General features: G+C 41.4%; 1 protein-coding gene across 7 annotated transcripts in view; it reads right to left on the bottom strand.

Annotated features, from left to right (window-relative positions):
- Window positions 1-17,655, bottom strand: part of LOC120525853 (transcription factor SOX-13-like) — a 186,389-nt gene that overhangs the window by 44,617 nt on the left and 124,117 nt on the right. For 5 of the 7 annotated variants that reach the window (XM_039748486.1, XM_039748481.1, XM_039748485.1 and 2 more), the window contains exons 2-7: window positions 16,681-16,852; window positions 13,676-13,781; window positions 12,127-12,213; window positions 9,950-10,122; window positions 9,760-9,828; window positions 9,114-9,228 (exon numbers count right to left, since the gene is read on the bottom strand). In XM_039748486.1, coding sequence (XP_039604420.1) covers window positions 9,114-9,228; window positions 9,760-9,828; window positions 9,950-10,122; window positions 12,127-12,213; window positions 13,676-13,781; window positions 16,681-16,851 — 721 coding nt within the window. In that variant the 5' untranslated portion in view covers window position 16,852. Of the gene's footprint in view, window positions 1-9,113; window positions 9,229-9,759; window positions 9,829-9,949; window positions 10,123-12,126; window positions 12,214-13,675; window positions 13,782-16,373; window positions 16,421-16,680; window positions 16,853-17,655 lie in introns of those variants that run through there. The other 2 variants (XM_039748487.1, XM_039748488.1) reach the window with 2 other exon arrangements.

Below are 17,655 nucleotides of genomic sequence, written 5' to 3'. Positions count from 1 at the left end.
TATTACTGTCAGACAGTTTTATTGAATGGGCACGCGGTGGTGGCTTTGTTCGACTCTGGCAGCAACATAACCATTGTCGCTCGCCGTTACGTGTTACCGCAACAGTGGCTGAAGCAACACTTGCAAGTCACTTGTGTACATGGAGGGACCAAGTCGTATCGTTCCGCACAGTGTTACATCACCTGGAAGGGAGAGTTAACCAAATTGATGATCGCTGTGTTGCCCGAACCCCCCTATCCTGTGATATTGGGACATGACTGGTTGGAAAAAAAGACACTTACCACTCCTGGGGCCTCGTTGGATCTGGTAATGAGGGGGCATGGCGCCCCTCCCGCGGTCTCCACGCCGTGCTCTGGGGCAGGCCCTAGTGGCGCTGGCACCTCGGGGGACGCTTCCTCAGCTAGGGACCCAGACCCGAAAGACTCCGCTGGGGAAGGGACAAGCCAGGGAACTCTTCCGGGGTCCAGGCCACAAGACCCTCTGGGTAGCTTGGATCACCAGTTTCGATCCACGCCAGCTTCATTTAAGAGGGAGCAGTGGAACGATGATTCCCTGCGCTTTGCCCGGAATGCCGTGGTTCTGCCAAACAGCTCACAGGCCGACGGTTCCACACCACGCGAGCCCTTCTTTGTTCTTGAAAACGATCTGCTGTATCGGGTGGCAACCCACGAGGGCGAGGTGCGGAAGTTGTTACTAGTTCCGTGTACCTTCCGGCGGGAGATATGCGAGCTAGCTCACGCCCACCTCCTAGGCGCCCACCTCGGTGCCGAAAAGACCTTGGAGAGGATTAAGCTCCGATTTTATTGGCCTGGGATTAATGAGGAGGTCCGGCGCTTCTGCCAATCCTGTCCGGAATGTCAAATCCGCCAGATTCCCAGAAGGGACCGTGCTCCTCTCGTCCCTATACCCCTAATCGATGTTCTCTTTGATAGAATAGGGGTCACACCTGAAAGCGTCTGTCTACCACCCGCAAACAGACAGGTTGGTGGAGCGGTTTAACCAGACGCTTAAGCAGATGCTCCGCAAGGTAGTCGACGCGGACGGCAGGAACTGGGACCAGCTCCTCCCGCTGGGGCTTTTTGCCTACCGGGAGGTACCTCAGGCCTCTACGGGCTTCTCCCCCTTTGAATTGTTATATGGGCGACAACCCCGAGGCATTTTGGACATACTAAAAGAGGGCTGGGAGGCTGAGGCCCTGCCCTCCTCTAACATATTGGAGTACGCGGCGCAACTGCGCGACAGGCTCACAAAAATCAGACCCCTCCTGAAAGACCACGTGACTTGTGCGCAGGCAGCGCAGGCCCGGTGTTACAATCGCAACTCCGTCCTCCGGGAGTTCCGCCCGGGGGATCGAGTAATGGTGCTCGTTCCTACCTCACATTCTAAGCTGCTCGCTCACTGGCAGGGACCATACGAGATTAAGGAAAGAAAGGGACTCGTCGACTATTTGGTGAAACAACCCAATCGTCAACCGAGCGAGAGGATCTACCATATAAACTTACTGAAACCTTGGAAAGACAGGGAGGAGCTTCCCAGCTCCCGTAGGTCCCTCTCCCTTTTCTCATGCACGTCTGCCCTTAACCTCTGTGAAGAGCTAACGCCCAAACAACGGCAGGAGTTAACCCAGGTGATCTGAGCCATCCCCGAAGTAGTGAGCGAGTCACCTGGCAGGACTTTGCTGATTGCGCATGATATAGTCACAGACGTCCGGGAGAGACCCTATAGACTCCCGGAGGCAAAACGCGCAGAAGTGGAATTAGAGGTGCAACGAATGTTGGACATGGACATCATTGAGGAGAGCCATAGCCCCTGGTCCAGTCCTATCGTCCTCGTGTCCAAGCCGGACGGCTCCTGGAGGTTTTGTAATGACTTTAGACGTCTGAATCAAGTCTCCAAATTCGATGCCTACCCAATGCCCCGCATTGACAACTTGCTTCAGCGGCTAGGTACGGCTCGATACTTGACTACTCTTGACATGACGAAAGGGTACTGGCAAATTCCCTTAACGGCATCCGCAAAAGAGAAAACAGCCTTTAGCACCCCTAGCGGGCACTGGCAATACAAGGTCCTCCCATTTGGGCTGCACGGGGCCCCAGCGACCTTTCAGCGTCTGGTGGATAGAGTGCTGAAGCCCCACCAGTCCTATAGTGCCACCTACCTGGATGACGTCGTCATCTATTCCGGCATCTGGGAGGAACATTTATTGCAGGTCTCTGCTGTCCTCACAACACTAACTAAAGCCGGCCTCCACATAAATCCTCGAAAGTGTTTAAAGGAGGCCAAGAATTTAGGCTAACTCGTGGGACGGGGACAGATGAGACCACAGTGTTCGAAAATTAAAGACATCTTGGAATGGCCCCGTTGGAATACCAAGAGACAGGTGCAGACTTTCTTGGGGTTAGCAGGGTATTACCGCCGGTCAATGCCCCTTTTCTCCGAAAGAGCAGCACCCTTGACCAATATGACAAAGAAGGGTGCTCCCTTATACGTGGTGTGGAACGACAAAGCGGACCACGCATTCAGTGACCTAAAGAAGGCCCGAAAGTCGGCACCTGTATTGAGGACGCCCGATTTTGGGCTCCTGTTTATTCTCCAGACCGACGCTTCGGACACAGGCCTGGGCGCCGTGTTGTGCCAAAGCGTCGATGGTGTCGAGCACCCCGTAATGTACCTGAGCCGGAAACTGATGGACCGGGAGACCCGGTATGTGGCAGTGCAACGGGAGGCCTTGGCCATTAAGTGGGCGGTGACCCATCTCCGTTATTACCTGTTGGGCCGTGAATTCACTCTGGTGACTGATCACGCTGCACTTCAGTGGATGTCCCTACATAAAGAGTCGAATCCGCGGGTCACCAGGTGGTTTCTGGATTTGCAACCCTATATATTCACCGTCACTTATCGTCGGGGCACCCTTCAGGCCAACGCCGATGCTCTCTCTCGTATCCACGACCTCTCGGTTAGGTCCGCCCGACCTGACGGTCTTGGGCTAAGGGGGGGGGGGATCATGTCCCCCGCACGAGTCGGAGACCGCGGAAGGATCTTGACACACCTGGGAAGACATTCGCCGGCAGGGAATGGCGGGGTACTAACTTTCTCCCTATGCTTCCTTACAGAAAAAAAGACACTCCACCACCATAAGACCGGGTATTGCCCGCACCACGTCTACTTCCGCCCTTCCTCCGCCATCTTTCCTGACGTCATCGATCCCATCCTCCCTCACGGTTCCTTCCCAGCATTCCTCCACTTCCGGCTCCTCCTCTTTAAAATGGCCGCCGACGCCATGCTAAGGCGTCGCACATATGAACAGTTTTGTATTTTTGACCGTTTATTTTTTGAATATATTGTGGATTATCGACAATATACGGGGCCGGAAAACCACAAACCTTTTTGCTGTCTCCTCCTCACTCTTTTACATATATATATATATATATATATATATATATATATATATATATATATATATATATATATAACACAGAGATAGATCTTATGTTTACTTTTGATACTTAAGTACACTTTAATACTTGTACTTGAGTAGCTTTCTCAGGTGCAAAGTTTTCTTAAGTTGCTTTTCAGAAGAATGCATCTAATTTTAAAAAAGTATGGCTGTTGGGAAGTTTATAAAAACAATTAGTAGTTTTTTTGTTTTCAAACCAAGTTAACAAGGGTGTCAAGAACAGCAAAATCAAGGATTGTGCTATCACTGAATTTCTAACACTAGAGAACAATCTTGCCATTGGAGAGTGAGGTTGTGTTGCATGTTGGTCAGACATGCTACAAAGTATTTCAGTGTATCTTGTACAGATGACAATTCTATCACTATTACTACTTCTACTTCCTAGGCCCTTGTTTTTAATACAGAATAAGTCCAACCTATTTGGACTTGAAAAATTTTGCTTGGTATACGACCTATGTTTGGAATACGACTCGTGTGCTAGAACACAGCGCGCTACCCTTGTTTACTTCTCTCGAGACAAAGCCATGACTGCCCACGAGCGTCAGTATGCCAGTTGCAAGCATTCAGTGAACAACCTGCGCGCTACCCTTGTTTACTTCTCTTGAGACAAAGCCACGACTGCCCATGAGCGTCAGTACGGCAGTTTCTAGCTTTTAGTGAACAACCCGCGCTTTAACTGTCTTTGAATTTTCACGTGATTTTGTGCTTTTTTGCATATATTTGAATTGATTGTTGAAAAGTATGAAGGTGGCATGCATATCCAGGACTTGGCTGCTGCATACCGTATGCTGAGAAAAACGGTATCTACGATTGTGACAAACAAAGACGTTATTAAAAAGTAAAGTGAGGTTAAATTTTCATTTATTTCATCTAATTGTTTTTGTATTTATGTATCTTAGTATTAAGCAGTGTTTAAATTATTTTATACAACCCCATCAATGGTTACAGAGAGGACAGGACGCTGGCGTTGAATGCTCGCCGCTTCTCCCTCTGACTCTGACTTTGTTTGGACTCTGAGTTTAAGTTAAAGTTGTTGTTGTTTATTTGCCTGACGCCCGTATACACTGTTTGGCCGTCTGCTATGGATTTTATCAAGTTTTTTTTTATTGTTTACTCACCTGGTGCCTGGATATACGGTGTTGTCATCTGTTTTGGATTATACGGCGCTGTCTGGATGGCCTTCCTTCCTTTTTGGTCAGAATGGTGTTCAGGTATTCCAGCTTACAACTTTAATCCTGGAACCACTCCTGATGTTGTTATCCCTACTGTTGAAGAACTTGGACTTCTTCGCTGTCCTCGTTACATTCATAGAGGCTCTGGTCAAAAGTTTGTCTTTCATAATCAGCAAAAGTCCTCTGCTACCGGCATTCCATCTTTCTGGTCACTCGTCGCACATTCGACACGTCATCAGAGCACCGTTGCCCCAACTGCTATTAACATTGGAAATACCGTGAGATCTCTGCACTCTAGCATAGGAAATACCTGAGCCATTGTAAAAAACGCTGCGATATCCCTACATCCTCGGTTGGAATTGTGTTATGGAGCGGATTTTAAGCAGCGTGGAGTGGAATTTAATGTCTTACGACCTGTACAGAGATTTACTTCTGTTATTGGTCAAATTTTAATTCTTTAATTCTCAATCCATTGGTAATAAATCTGCATTGATTGAAGAACATATTAGGGAGAAAGGACTTGACTTCATGTGTCTAACAGAAACCTGGCATCAGTCAGAGGTTTACTCTGCTCTAAATGAAGCCTGTCCTTCTGGCTACAGCTACTTGGAGGCAGCACGCAGTACTGGGCGTGGTGGTGGCTTAGCTATCATCCACCGTCAGGATCTGGGGTTGTCCCCTATCTTGCTACCCGCAATATCTTCCTGCGAGTGCCTTGCATTTAAATGTAAGCCCCCTACTCCCATGACTGTTCTCCTTATTTATCGACCTCCACAACCAAATTCTGCCTTCATCCCTGAAATGACTGATCTTTTCACAACACTTTGTGCTACTTCTGCTAACATCATAATCCTTGGAGATATAAATATTCAAGTTGACAATCCCACAGGTTATCTCACTGCTGATTTCCTTGAGCTGTTAGATTCTCCTCTGATTTTACCAGCTCCTACACTGTTGATGACCTTGTGGATTTCTACAACCAGACCCTAAGCAATCTCCTGGACCTTCACGTCCCTTTCAACATCTAGGTCCGTCTCATTTTCGTGCTCAGCTCCCTGGTATACCTGTGAGCTGCGAAAAATGAAGGCGGCCGGGCGTGTCCTTGAGCGGCTTCTGGATTGACTGTTCATAAACAGGCTTATAGGGAACATAAGAGGGCGTATGCAGAAGCTTTGAAGGTTGCACGGTCCAGGTTCTATTCCACTATTATTAGTAATAGTGCCAGGAATCCCAAAAAACTTTTCTCAACTACAAATCACCTAAAACCTCCTTCATTTGTTTACTCTGAGATTACCAATAAGAGGTGCAACATGCATATCAATTTTTTTAAACAAAAGGTTGATAACATCCGCTTGCATCTTTCTACCATGGACACCCTGCCATTTCCAACTGTCGATTCATTGTCTGAGATTGTTCAGCCCCTTTGCTCTTTCTCTGTTACCACATGGGAAGAGGTGGAGGCCATTATCAGGAAAATGAAATCGTCTACTAGTGCCCTGGACCCTTTCCCTTCAGCCAACATCTCTGCTGTTTCTCCACTTATCACTATGATTATAAATCATTCTCTTTTGACTTGTTATATTCCTTCTGTATTAAAAACTGCTGTCATCAGACCTCTATTGAAAAAATCCACCCTTGATCCTGAAGTTCTCTCTAACATTAGGCCCATCTCCAATCTTCCATTTCTTTCTAAAGTTCTGGAGAAAATAGTTGCAGCTCAACTTCATGATCACCTCAAACTGAATAACTTGTTTGAGAAGTTTAAGTCTGGTTTTCGCCCTGGCCATAGTACTGAAACAGCCCTGGTCAGGGTTACTAATGACCTTCTAATGACAGCAGATACTGGTTCTCCTTCTCTACTTATCCTTCTTGGTCTGACAGCTGCTTTTGACACGATAGACCATAACATTCTCCTTCATCGCCTGCAATACATTTCCAGAAAGTCCAATAGTGTTCTTAACTGGTTTACATCGTACCTGACTGGTAGAACTGAGTATGTTGCCTTGGGTAGCGCAAAATCTTACACCCACAATGTTACCTGTGGTGTCCCACGGAGCTCTGTTTTGGGCCCTATTCTCTCCAACATCTATATGCTTCCCCTTGGAACTGTCATTGGCAGACATGGTTTATCCTTCCATTGTTATGCTAATGACACTGAGCTTTACCTCAGGACTACTCCTACCTCCGTTAATGCTTCTCTGCCAATATCTACTTTGAGGTGATAGAGGCATGGATGAGGCTTAACTTTCTTCAGTTGAACAGATCCAAAACAGATGCCATCTTAGTTGGCACACCACATCATCTTCGTTCTTCTGTCATTACTGGTATTACATTCTCTGGTCAAAACATTCCTCTTTCTATATCTGTCACTAATTTGGGTGTTAAAATGGATTCTCAACTCACTTTTGACACCCATGTTAAATATCTTTGTAAATCTTCTTTTTATCATCTCAAGAGCATTGCTAAACTCCGCCCTATACTTACCCTGGCAGATGCAGAGAGACTTGTTCATGCCTTTGTCTCCTCCAGGTTGGACTATTGTAATGCGCTTTTTATCGGGATTCCTGGTAAGAGTATCCAGAGACTCCAGTATATTCAGAACTGTGCTGCCACAATTCTGATGAGGGTGATAAAGTATGACCACATCACTCCTATTTTGAAAACCCTTCATTGGCTCCCTGTTTCACTTAGAATAGAGTATAAGGTTTCCCTCCTTACTCATCAGTGTATTTATGGGCATGCCCCCCATTATTCACAGGAACTCCTTACCCGTCATACTTCTTCATGTACCCTCCACTCTGTACACATTACACTTCAAGTTCCCAGAACTAAGCTTAGCAGCATGGGTGACAGGGCCTTTTCTTCTGTGGTGCCGAGACTGTGGAACGCCCTCCCAGATTACCTGAGAGTTCCACAGTCGATTGATATTTTTAAATGAGATTTAAAAACGTATCTTTTTAGAAAGATATTTTATTATTGAAGTATTTTTTTTTTTTTAGGTCTTTTTGTTTTATTACTTTATTTTACTCTGTAGCACTTTGAGATTGTTTATATAAAGTGCAGTACAAATAAAATTTATTATTATTATTATTATTAATATGCCAATAACCACAGGATTTTTTTTTTCATGGGAATGGGTTAATCATTTTCCCTGTATTTCTTATGGGAAAAAATTGTTTGGTATACATCCTGTTTGGTATAAGTCCAAACTCGCTGAAACGCGCTGAAACTCTGTTAACACAGTCAGGGTTAACTTGCCAGTCATCGATGCAACCGCAAGTTCACAGCCTCGCTGTGTAATATGCCTGTCGCCCAATAGCTGATGCAGGGAACAGTCTAACCCAGCCACTAACTTGGCCCAATCACTGCTTGTCTGCTGTGTCTATGTGTACTAAAGTGGTAGCTCCCGTTTGAATAAAGACCCAGACTGTTCCTGTTTTAATTGAAATAAAGTTGGTTTTCCTGAAGCCTTTGAACTCAGCATCTTCCTTTGGATGCATGACAGTGACTCACGCATCACAGTACCTTGCACACATGACAATACTACCACTATTACAACTACTACTACTTCTTCTTTAGGTCTTTGTTTTTAATACATTGCTATGATTTCCTTGTTTTGTTATGATGTTGATATGCTGAATTAGAATTTTTACATTATATTTCCATACAACTTTCTGTTTTAGCATACAATCTTTTGTGTCACTTTTTCCTATATGATCCATCCAATTTTCATATCAGTCCCACCCAAGTCTGGGCCACGAAAACTTAACCCTGTAGCAATGGGAAGAAGCAAGCGATTCATACTGAAAAGAAACCATTCTGCAGAAATTGCACCCAAAATGTAACCATATATAGATACACTGACATCAGGGCTTAGCATAAATTAGATAACAAAAAAACAGCAAATTCAATTATGTGCGTAAAAGACTTAATTGCTGATGAGTCTGTGCTTTACGCTTTTTTCACTTAATCTCACAAAGTGCCTTCGTCTCCACGTTAGATAGGCAATAACAAGAGCTGAGCATAATGCAGAGCTGGATCAAGCTGCGCAGTTCCTCAAAAACCTTGCTTGCTCAAACAAAGAAGAGCTTTGGCTTTTACCATATTCAAATCCTAATTTGCATCACGGCTGCCGCCTGGCAAAATTAAAATAAATCTTATAAAAGACCTTTTGAGTTTCAGTGGACAATTGACTCTCATTTTGTGTACTTGTTTTTAAATTACTACTCTCGCAAAAAAAAAAAAAAGCGGCATACCACATTTGCATGCTGCGGTCTTCCTGCCGGACAAATGCACATGTTTTGTTCTCTATCGACTCTCACCATAAAACAAAGTAGTGTGACCGCTATGGACAGTAAGCCAGTGAATTTGTGAAATCCTTCATGTAATGGATTAGTGCTGAACTGTTTTAAAGTAACTCAACACTGACAGAAGAGATAAATGGAGTTTGTCAGAATATTGAGAGCTAAAGAAACACCTCTTACCTGGTTTACAAGGAATGGGCTGAATTGGCAGCCCTATCTGCGCATCAGAAGGGACGGGAAGAGGCTGAGCATTGGGATGGAAGGCTGGTATCATGACATAGGGCATGTTCACCTGCTGTAACAAATCAAAATATTAAGTCTCAAAGAGAGAAGCAAACACAATAACAGACCATTTTTTTGGGACACAACTTTCTTTATTGGTCTACCTTGAAAAATTCTGTTCATCAGTGAACACTAGACATGACTATGAGCCATAGACATCTGTCTTTCTAGTTCACTTGGTTCATCCTTTTCACCCTATGATTTCTGGTGCATTGCTGTATGTTTTTATTTTTGTAGGTAAATTTAGTCCATAAAAGATGGTGGACATGCGTTCTAAGATTAAAGGTAAAGTAATTACACTTACAAATCACAATGCCAGAGAATGGCAAAATGTTGCATGTTGATTGGTACATGCAAGGGAGAATTTGACTGTACTCTGTGATTAAATGACCCAATAAACTAATTAAGATGGTGGAAACACTGGAGTGAAAATGTGTGGTACCAAGAAAACATTATTTTTATTCAGAAATGAGCTCAAATCAAACAATACAATATCAGACAGGTACGGCGAGTTCTGACATAATTGTTCCCCTACTCCTCTTACCTGAATTTGTTGTTGGAGGAGGTTAATTTTATGTTGTTGTTGAATTAGTTGCTGCTGCTGCTTGGCAATCTGAAATAGGAACACTGGGATGAGTAGCCTGAAAAGGAACACCTGTAAACTGAGCCCTGTAATGGGCTGTTCAAATCAAAAACACTTAGAACTCCCACATGCCATTGCCCCGCTGTTGCACCTGTTCTTGCTGCTGCCTGGCCAGCTCCATTTGCTGCTGCTGCTTCTCAAACAACATGGCCGCCATGTTTCTTTGTTCGGAGTGAGCACAGAGGAGCTGCTCCCTCAAATTGGACAGCTGGTTGATCATCACAAGAAGCTGGAGTTCCTTCTCTGCCAGACTTTCTGGAGTTCCTAATAGCCATAAAGAATATATCAGTCTCATTTTTTAACATGATTAGCTGTGTTATCCAGGACATTGTATGTTAACTAGATTAGATTAGATAAGTAGTATGTAACTAAGTATTTTTCTTTGTACAGTAATTGTATTATTTTTTAGAATGGCTAATATTATCAGTTCACTTGAGATGCTTACTACTGAATATGCTACATGCAATTGCCCATGAGTGAAGCATTTCTGCCATAGACCAATTCCTGCTTTTCCTATTGACTTGGCTTTTCATCACTGTGAAACAGAATTTTACAGGAAAGTGTATTCTTTTCAATTGAAACCACTAATAGGAATAATGTGAATTTTGAGGATATATTATCATTATCACATGTTTACATTTTCACATTGTTCACTCAAGCATTTCATTACCTTTTTTCATCAGTTGTATGTTCAACCTTCTTTAGCCAGACAATAAGGTTCTAATAATGAATTATGTTTAACAAACACAAATGACGTTTACAGGCTACATTGTTACACAACCCATGTAATGAATTGAATGTTTTAAATTTGGTACAGAAAACAACAGGTGAAAAAAAGTAAAATATAAACAGCAGGGAATGTACAAAGCATTTACAATGGGGGTCCAAAGAGGCAATGGTGGTGGTGGTGGTAGTGGGGGTCCTTTGGTGGAGCTGGCTAAAAGAGATTGCAGCAGATCTCTTTATTAAAGGACACCAGTAATTGCAGTATTCATTAATGTTACAAAGGTGATTTAAAGCTGAATCATTTAAAGCTAAAAACTGAAAAAAATCCCAACTTTCCATTAGCATAAAAACATACAATTAGTACTGACTCATATATGGCAGGTTTGAATGCATGTCTATGAACAAAAACCCTCAAGTCACTAATTACTATTACTCATTTAAAAGCACCATCCTTATCACATTCTGAAAAACAGCATCTTCTTCAGCTATTGGAAAAAAAATCACGCTTCATTCTGTTCAACTGTAACATGGCTCCATCAGTTAATTTGTGGTGTGTGTTTGTTTTTTTTATTTTTAATTTCAAAAAGCGTTTAATGCATTGATAGATGTTGTGAACTTAATGATAATATACAGGTAGAAAACAGTGTTGCCTTTTTCAAAAAATGCAAGACTATGCACTGATTAAAAAACGTAGTGTAATCACTTTATCTCAGATTTACTGTCACATATGGTGTACACAGTAAAATGAAATGCTTGCATGGCTAAGTACAAGGTTTACGCCTTGTGTGTCTTGGGGTGGTATAGAATGGCCAAGAATACTGCACATTTGCAAATATTGTGAAGTTATGTGACTGGGTCATGTTCAAATAAAAAATATTATTTAAAAATAATAAAAGGCACATCTAATCAAACGAATAATATCCTAATCTTGTACATTTGACATTTTCCAAATAAATAATAAAATTCCAATACATTCTCAAATCTTCTTAATTCAGTTCTAGGTTGCAGGCGGCTGGAGCCCATCCTAGCAAAACTGGGCACAAGTCAAGAGCCAACCCAAGACAGAGGGTCAGTTTATGACAGAGCCATCTTATTCCACACAAACCACCACAGTGGGACAGTCTGTGATTTGTCAATTAACCTAACCTGCACATCTTCAGGATGAAAAGACGTGAGAGAAAAACCCACAAAAACCATGAAGAAGATCAAAACTCCACTTGTGAATCCAGGACGTTCTAGTTGTGAGGCAGCAAAATTAATCAATTGCACTACTGTGCCACCCAGTATATAATAATATAATAAAAAGTAAAAACATAATAATAATAAATTGATAGACCCCATTCTTTTGACTGGATAAAAAAGGAAGCATATCAGTTTTGAAAATGTGCCGTAGGTCTTTTTATTTATGTAGCTGAGGTTTGAGAAAGAGATTTCACGATAAAAGCAGTCATCCATATTTGCCAGAATAACCAAACTGCATATTGCCAACAGCTTTTTGTTCACTCAAGTGACTCAAGTAAGATATTCCATCTGTGCTCTCACCTTTGAGCTCCTTGCTGTTAACAGATCCTTTTCCCAACAGTTTATCTTTCCAGTCACTGTTCAGTAGTTTCTCAATGGTTGGCATGACTGTGAAGCAAAGAGAAAGTATCAGGTAATCTAGTGTGCAAAATGACTTTCTAGGCAACCATTCATTTCCTTACCTGTAAATCTAGGCAGCAAAAGGCATAAGTTGGGAATTCATCCTGGATGGGGCACCAATCACCTGCACAGCATGCATACACACACACACACACACGCACGCACCTATGCAGTGCCAGTTTAGAGTTGTCAGTTAACCTAACCAGTATGTGTTCGTGATGTGGGAGGAAAACTCAAGCATTAAAAGGAAAATGTACACTGACACAGGTAGAACACGCAAATATCACACACAGACCGTGATCTTATACAAGGCACAACTAATAGCTGTATTTCTTAATTCCCAAACCTCCCCAATATTACATTTGTGGATTTTAACAAATGATTGCAGAGGGTTTTTTTTGTGGTTGTGTATGTCTTTTAGCTCTTTTTATATACATCAATTTTTTAATGAATTATTTTTTAATGTTAAGTACAATAGCACACCTTAATAAGGAATTAAAAATTCTAAAACTTCATTTTGAGATATTTATAGTTGTTTTGCAAGCTCCTCAATTTTGAGCCTGTTCCAAATGAAGCCAGCAGGTTGCCTTGGGTGCCAGGCTTAAGTTATGGTTACCCCTGCTGGGTAAGCTTTCTGGCCTACTCCCTAGCTTGTTTTTGCCTTGGGGGAAAATACAGTCATAACATACACAGTCACTTGCTAAGCAAAGTGTGACTGCAGTTAATAAAACCAATAGACAAATCTCCGCTAAGGGCAGATGACTGCTTAGTTCTTTTGTCTTTCATTGCTTCTCCCCGCTTACACTCTTATATGACAAAGGGGACATGCCAATAGACATGGAGTTTTCAGACTATGACTGCAGACTTTACTCTTCAGTAGGCATTAGTTACATTTTCTACCAATCACAAGTTGACCTGAATCTCATTATCAGTACAAACTATGCACTTTACTCTGTCTGTTTCTCCAATACTCTCTTTTTTTCTCTGTCTTTAATGTTTCTGTTGCAGTTCCTCATTGGTTTACTCTGTTTCATACACATAAGGCTAAATGTTTTGTCATTTATTTAGTCAAATATAATAAAGACATATGGTAAAATGAGAGCAGCAGTCCCTTCAGAGTATAATTACAACTACACCATTGATGAAACCAGCTACAAATAATCCCAGTCCTAGGCATGCAAGGTTGTCACATAATTAAGATGAAAATGAAGTGAAGTAAACAATCAGAAAGCTTTACAAATGTTGGGAGTCCCACAGAAATAAATTATACTTTTGAGAAAACAATTTGATACAAACTGTGCTGATATATGTGTAACGCCAAGAAGAGATATTCTCAGCTTTGAAGTGGATACATTTTTTTTATTTAAAAATTATGATTAATTTAAAAAGTAATTTTTCTTAGGAAATGATGAAAAAATATTTTGACTTGTACTTTAACTGTGCCACTCACCCTCATGGATATTTCTGTTGAATTCAAGCCTCTCGTGATGCTTTTGGGATATTTCAGGACTCAGTGATGTAGATACATTCACCTTTTCCCTGCTAGGTGAACTTTCCTAAAAAACAAGACAAAAATACAATTTAAAATAAGAACATAGCCAAAAATATATAATTTTTTTTTTAATTATTAAAATGATTTCATTTTTTTTTTTGCCTGAAAAACCTGTAACTTTTAACATGAAAACCTAATTCATATTAAATCAGTTATTCATGGCAGAAAGCATTGAAGGGGAGCAGAGTGACTCCATTTCTCAGAGTAAAAACAGTCCGGGGTGCCAAAAGCCGCTGACAATAAAATTAGGCATTGAGCATTGATAAAGAACATTTCCAACATATACCAATAGAGATAAATGAAACAGCAGATTTTCATTTTACATTAGTTTTATAAAATTATCCCTAAAATTTGTTTTGCATGCAATTTCATTTATGAAACCCAAAAATTACAAATTTTGGTTTTTGGAGGGGTTTGAATTTTTTTGGAACAGTGTACCCTAAGGGTTATTCTGCAGCCAAATTCGCTGTCTCCTACAGCTGACCCAACCTTCTATAGCTCTTTCCATGTGCCTCTTCATACTTTCATCAACCTCATGCATTGCCTGCCTAGACATTCAAACCACCAGTTCTACCTTGCACCACTCATTTAAATTCAGAGGTAACATCATCTGCACTAATTTTTTCCAACTATATAAGCTGATCCAAGCCAGGATCCAACTGGAGGCTCACTCATGGTCACCTACCCAGGCCAATGGATTTTACCAGTTTGGAGAAGCATCTCTATACTACTTACAATTATGTGTGCTCTATCTGCTTCCTCCTTTTCACATTCTTTAGTAGAATAAATTTTGCCATGATTTTGTACATTGAGGAAAAGTTGCAGATTAGATTAAAATGTACACCGCGTTCCAAATTATTATGCAAATTGTATTTATGTGTCATAAAGATTAAATATTTTGTTTTCAATTAAACTCATGGATGGTATTGGGTCTCAGGGCTCTTTTGATCACTGAAATCAATCTCGGATGCCTGTGATAATTAGTTTGCCAGGTGAGCCCAATTAAAGGAAAAACTAGTGAAGAAGGACATTCCACATTATTAAGCAGACCACCATTTTCAAGCAATATGGGAAAGAAAAAGGATCTCTCTGCTGCCGAAAAGCATGAAATAATTGAATGCTTTGGACATGGTATGAAAACCTTAGAAATTTCACGAAAACTTAAGCATGATCATCGTACTGTTAAAAGATTTGTGGCTGACTCAGAGCACACACGGTTTTGTGCAGATAAAGGCAAATGAGGAAGGTTTCTGCCAGACAAATACATCGGATTATGAGAGCAGCTGCTAAAATGCCATTACAAAGCAGCAAACAGGTATTTGAAGCTGCTGGTGCCTCTGGAGTCCTGCAAACATCAAGGAGCAGGATTCTCCAGAGGACTGCAGTTATGCATAAATCTTCTATTCGGCCATCCCTAACCAATGCTCACAAGCAGAAATGGCTGCAGTGGGCCCAGAACTACATGAAGACTAATTTTCAAACAGTCTTGTTTACAGATGAGTTCCGTGCAACCCTGGATGGTCCAGATGGATGGAGTGGTGGATGGTTGGTGGACGGCCACCATGTCCCAACAAGGCTGCATGGTCAGCAAGGAGATGGCGGAGTCATGTTTTGGGCCAGAATCATGGGGAGAGGGCTGGTCAGTCCCTGAAGGTGTGAAAATGACCTCTGAAAATTATGTGGAGTTTCTGACTGACCACTTTCTTCCATGGTACACAAAGAAGAACCGTGCTTTCCATAACAAAACCATCTTCATGCATGACAATGCACCAACTCATACTGCAAGGAATACCTCTGCATCATTGGCTGCTATTGGCATAAAAGGAGAGAAACTCATGGTGTGGCCTCCATCCTCCTCTGACCTCAATCCTATTGAGAACCTTTGGAGCATCCTCAAGCAAAAGATCTATGAGGGTGGGAGGCAGTTTACATCCAAACAGCAGCTCTGGGAGGCTATTCTGAAATCCTGAAAAGAAATTCAAGCAGAAACTCTCCAAAAACTCACAAGTTCAATAGATGCAAGAATTGTGAAGCTGCTATCAAATAAGAGGTCCTATGTTAATATGTAACTTGACCTGTTAAGATGTTTTTGATTGAAATAGCTTTTGATTCCAGTAAATATGACCTCCTAATGCTGCAAATTCAACATATGATCATTTTCAGTTCTTTACAACCTTAACTCTGTTGTGTGTAATAATTTAGAACGGTGCATTTTAACTTTTTTATTTTTGAAAAACATACCGTTATCATTAGGAGCTTTGTTCAGTAACATTTGCATTATACTCTAATGGTTGATGACTCAAAAATTATGCTGACTGCCACTTGCATCGCCTATTTAGGAAAATCAGAGAAAAATATCATTTGCATAATAATTTGGAACGTGGTGTATGTGCTAATGTGGCAAAGCACCGTTTCATTTTGTTTCTTGAATGTTTTTGTAAAGTTGCACTGCAAATTCAATTTCATACGAATTGGTCAGCACATTGCTATGTATCACAAATTTTAAATGTAACAAACAATTAACAAAGCTCCCTGCTGTCATCCCTTCAGCAGTTATGCTTTATTCTGATGTTGAAAAAAGTGATCTTTAGTCCACCTGTAATTGCATTTCACCACTGGATTTTTTTCTGCTCTCCAAGTCTGCACTCAGTGAAAAGAACTACACAAAAACAAAAAAAAAATGAAATTGAATAGGATGAACTAATCGTAAATAGATATGAAAGAGGCTATATAAAACAACACATAAACCAATAGTGCCATACATGACACATACTTTTGAAAGACATAAATAGATATCGTAGGTGTGAAACAGCAGCATTAAAGTGATGGGAAGCAATTGCTTGTTTGGCTTCAGTTGGATTTTCTTTAAGGTCCAAAGGGATTGACAGAACAAAAGATCTCACCTGAGGTGTATGTGTCGAGCAGGGTGTTCTACATGGAGAAACCTGCCCAGTCATTTGATTTGGAACTCTGCCTGTTTCTCCTTCAATCTCCTCCAGCTTCACTCCAGTTCCTACCATTGTTACATCCCCAGCACCTTGGAGACACAAGTGGACGGGGGCTGAATCACACATCCTGTGACAGAAGCAAAATAAAAAGACATTAAATTATTAATAAGGTCCTAGAACAGTAATTATTGCACTATGTAGACTGCTGGCATCAACTTATCTTGTTCATTCTGTAATGTGCACTGCTTTTAGTCTGCTATATAACTATGATGCAGGAAGTGCCCTCTTCATAAATCCATGCACTGATGAAGTAAAAAGTATCTCATTGGCACAGATTTCACTTCTTTGTTTTCATTCCAGAGTCTTTTCTCCTCAAGTTAAATTCCCTTTAGTAAAAAGTCCACTTCTCTCTCATCATAAGCAAGTTAATTTAATGCAAGGCAGGTACCAACTTTAGACTGGATGCCAGCCCACTGCTGGCTTGCTAATGCATACATACATTTATAGTTCTACAACTTAGCATCACTAGTTAACCCAACTTGCTCATTTCTGAATTATGGAGAGAACACCCGAGTACGCATTAAAATTACTCATACACAGGGAAACCATGCAAGCACCACACAGACAGTGATGGGTCTCAGCATGTTTCTTATATTCCTATAATAATTTTTCAGTTGTCTGTGTATAACAGGGTACAATGCTAGTACCTGGTCTGAATGATGGTCATGCCCACTGTGTTACTGTAGGCACACAGATCAAGGCTTAGTGACTTCCATATTTCCCCTGACACGAACATTGACAGTTGTTGTATTATGAATAGTGCTTACTGGGCTAATGCCTTTCTTGTCCGTCCACTTGATCATAATCATTTCACCTTTTTGCCACACACATACTGCACCCTGCTGCAGTGTTACACCAAATTAAGTGACC

This window comes from Polypterus senegalus, chromosome 3 (genome assembly GCF_016835505.1).
Source record: "Polypterus senegalus isolate Bchr_013 chromosome 3, ASM1683550v1, whole genome shotgun sequence".
NCBI classification, from domain to species: Eukaryota; Metazoa; Chordata; class Cladistia; order Polypteriformes; family Polypteridae; genus Polypterus; species Polypterus senegalus.
Note: the sequence above shows the minus strand (reverse complement) of the source record. Positions and strands in the feature narration are given on the sequence as shown.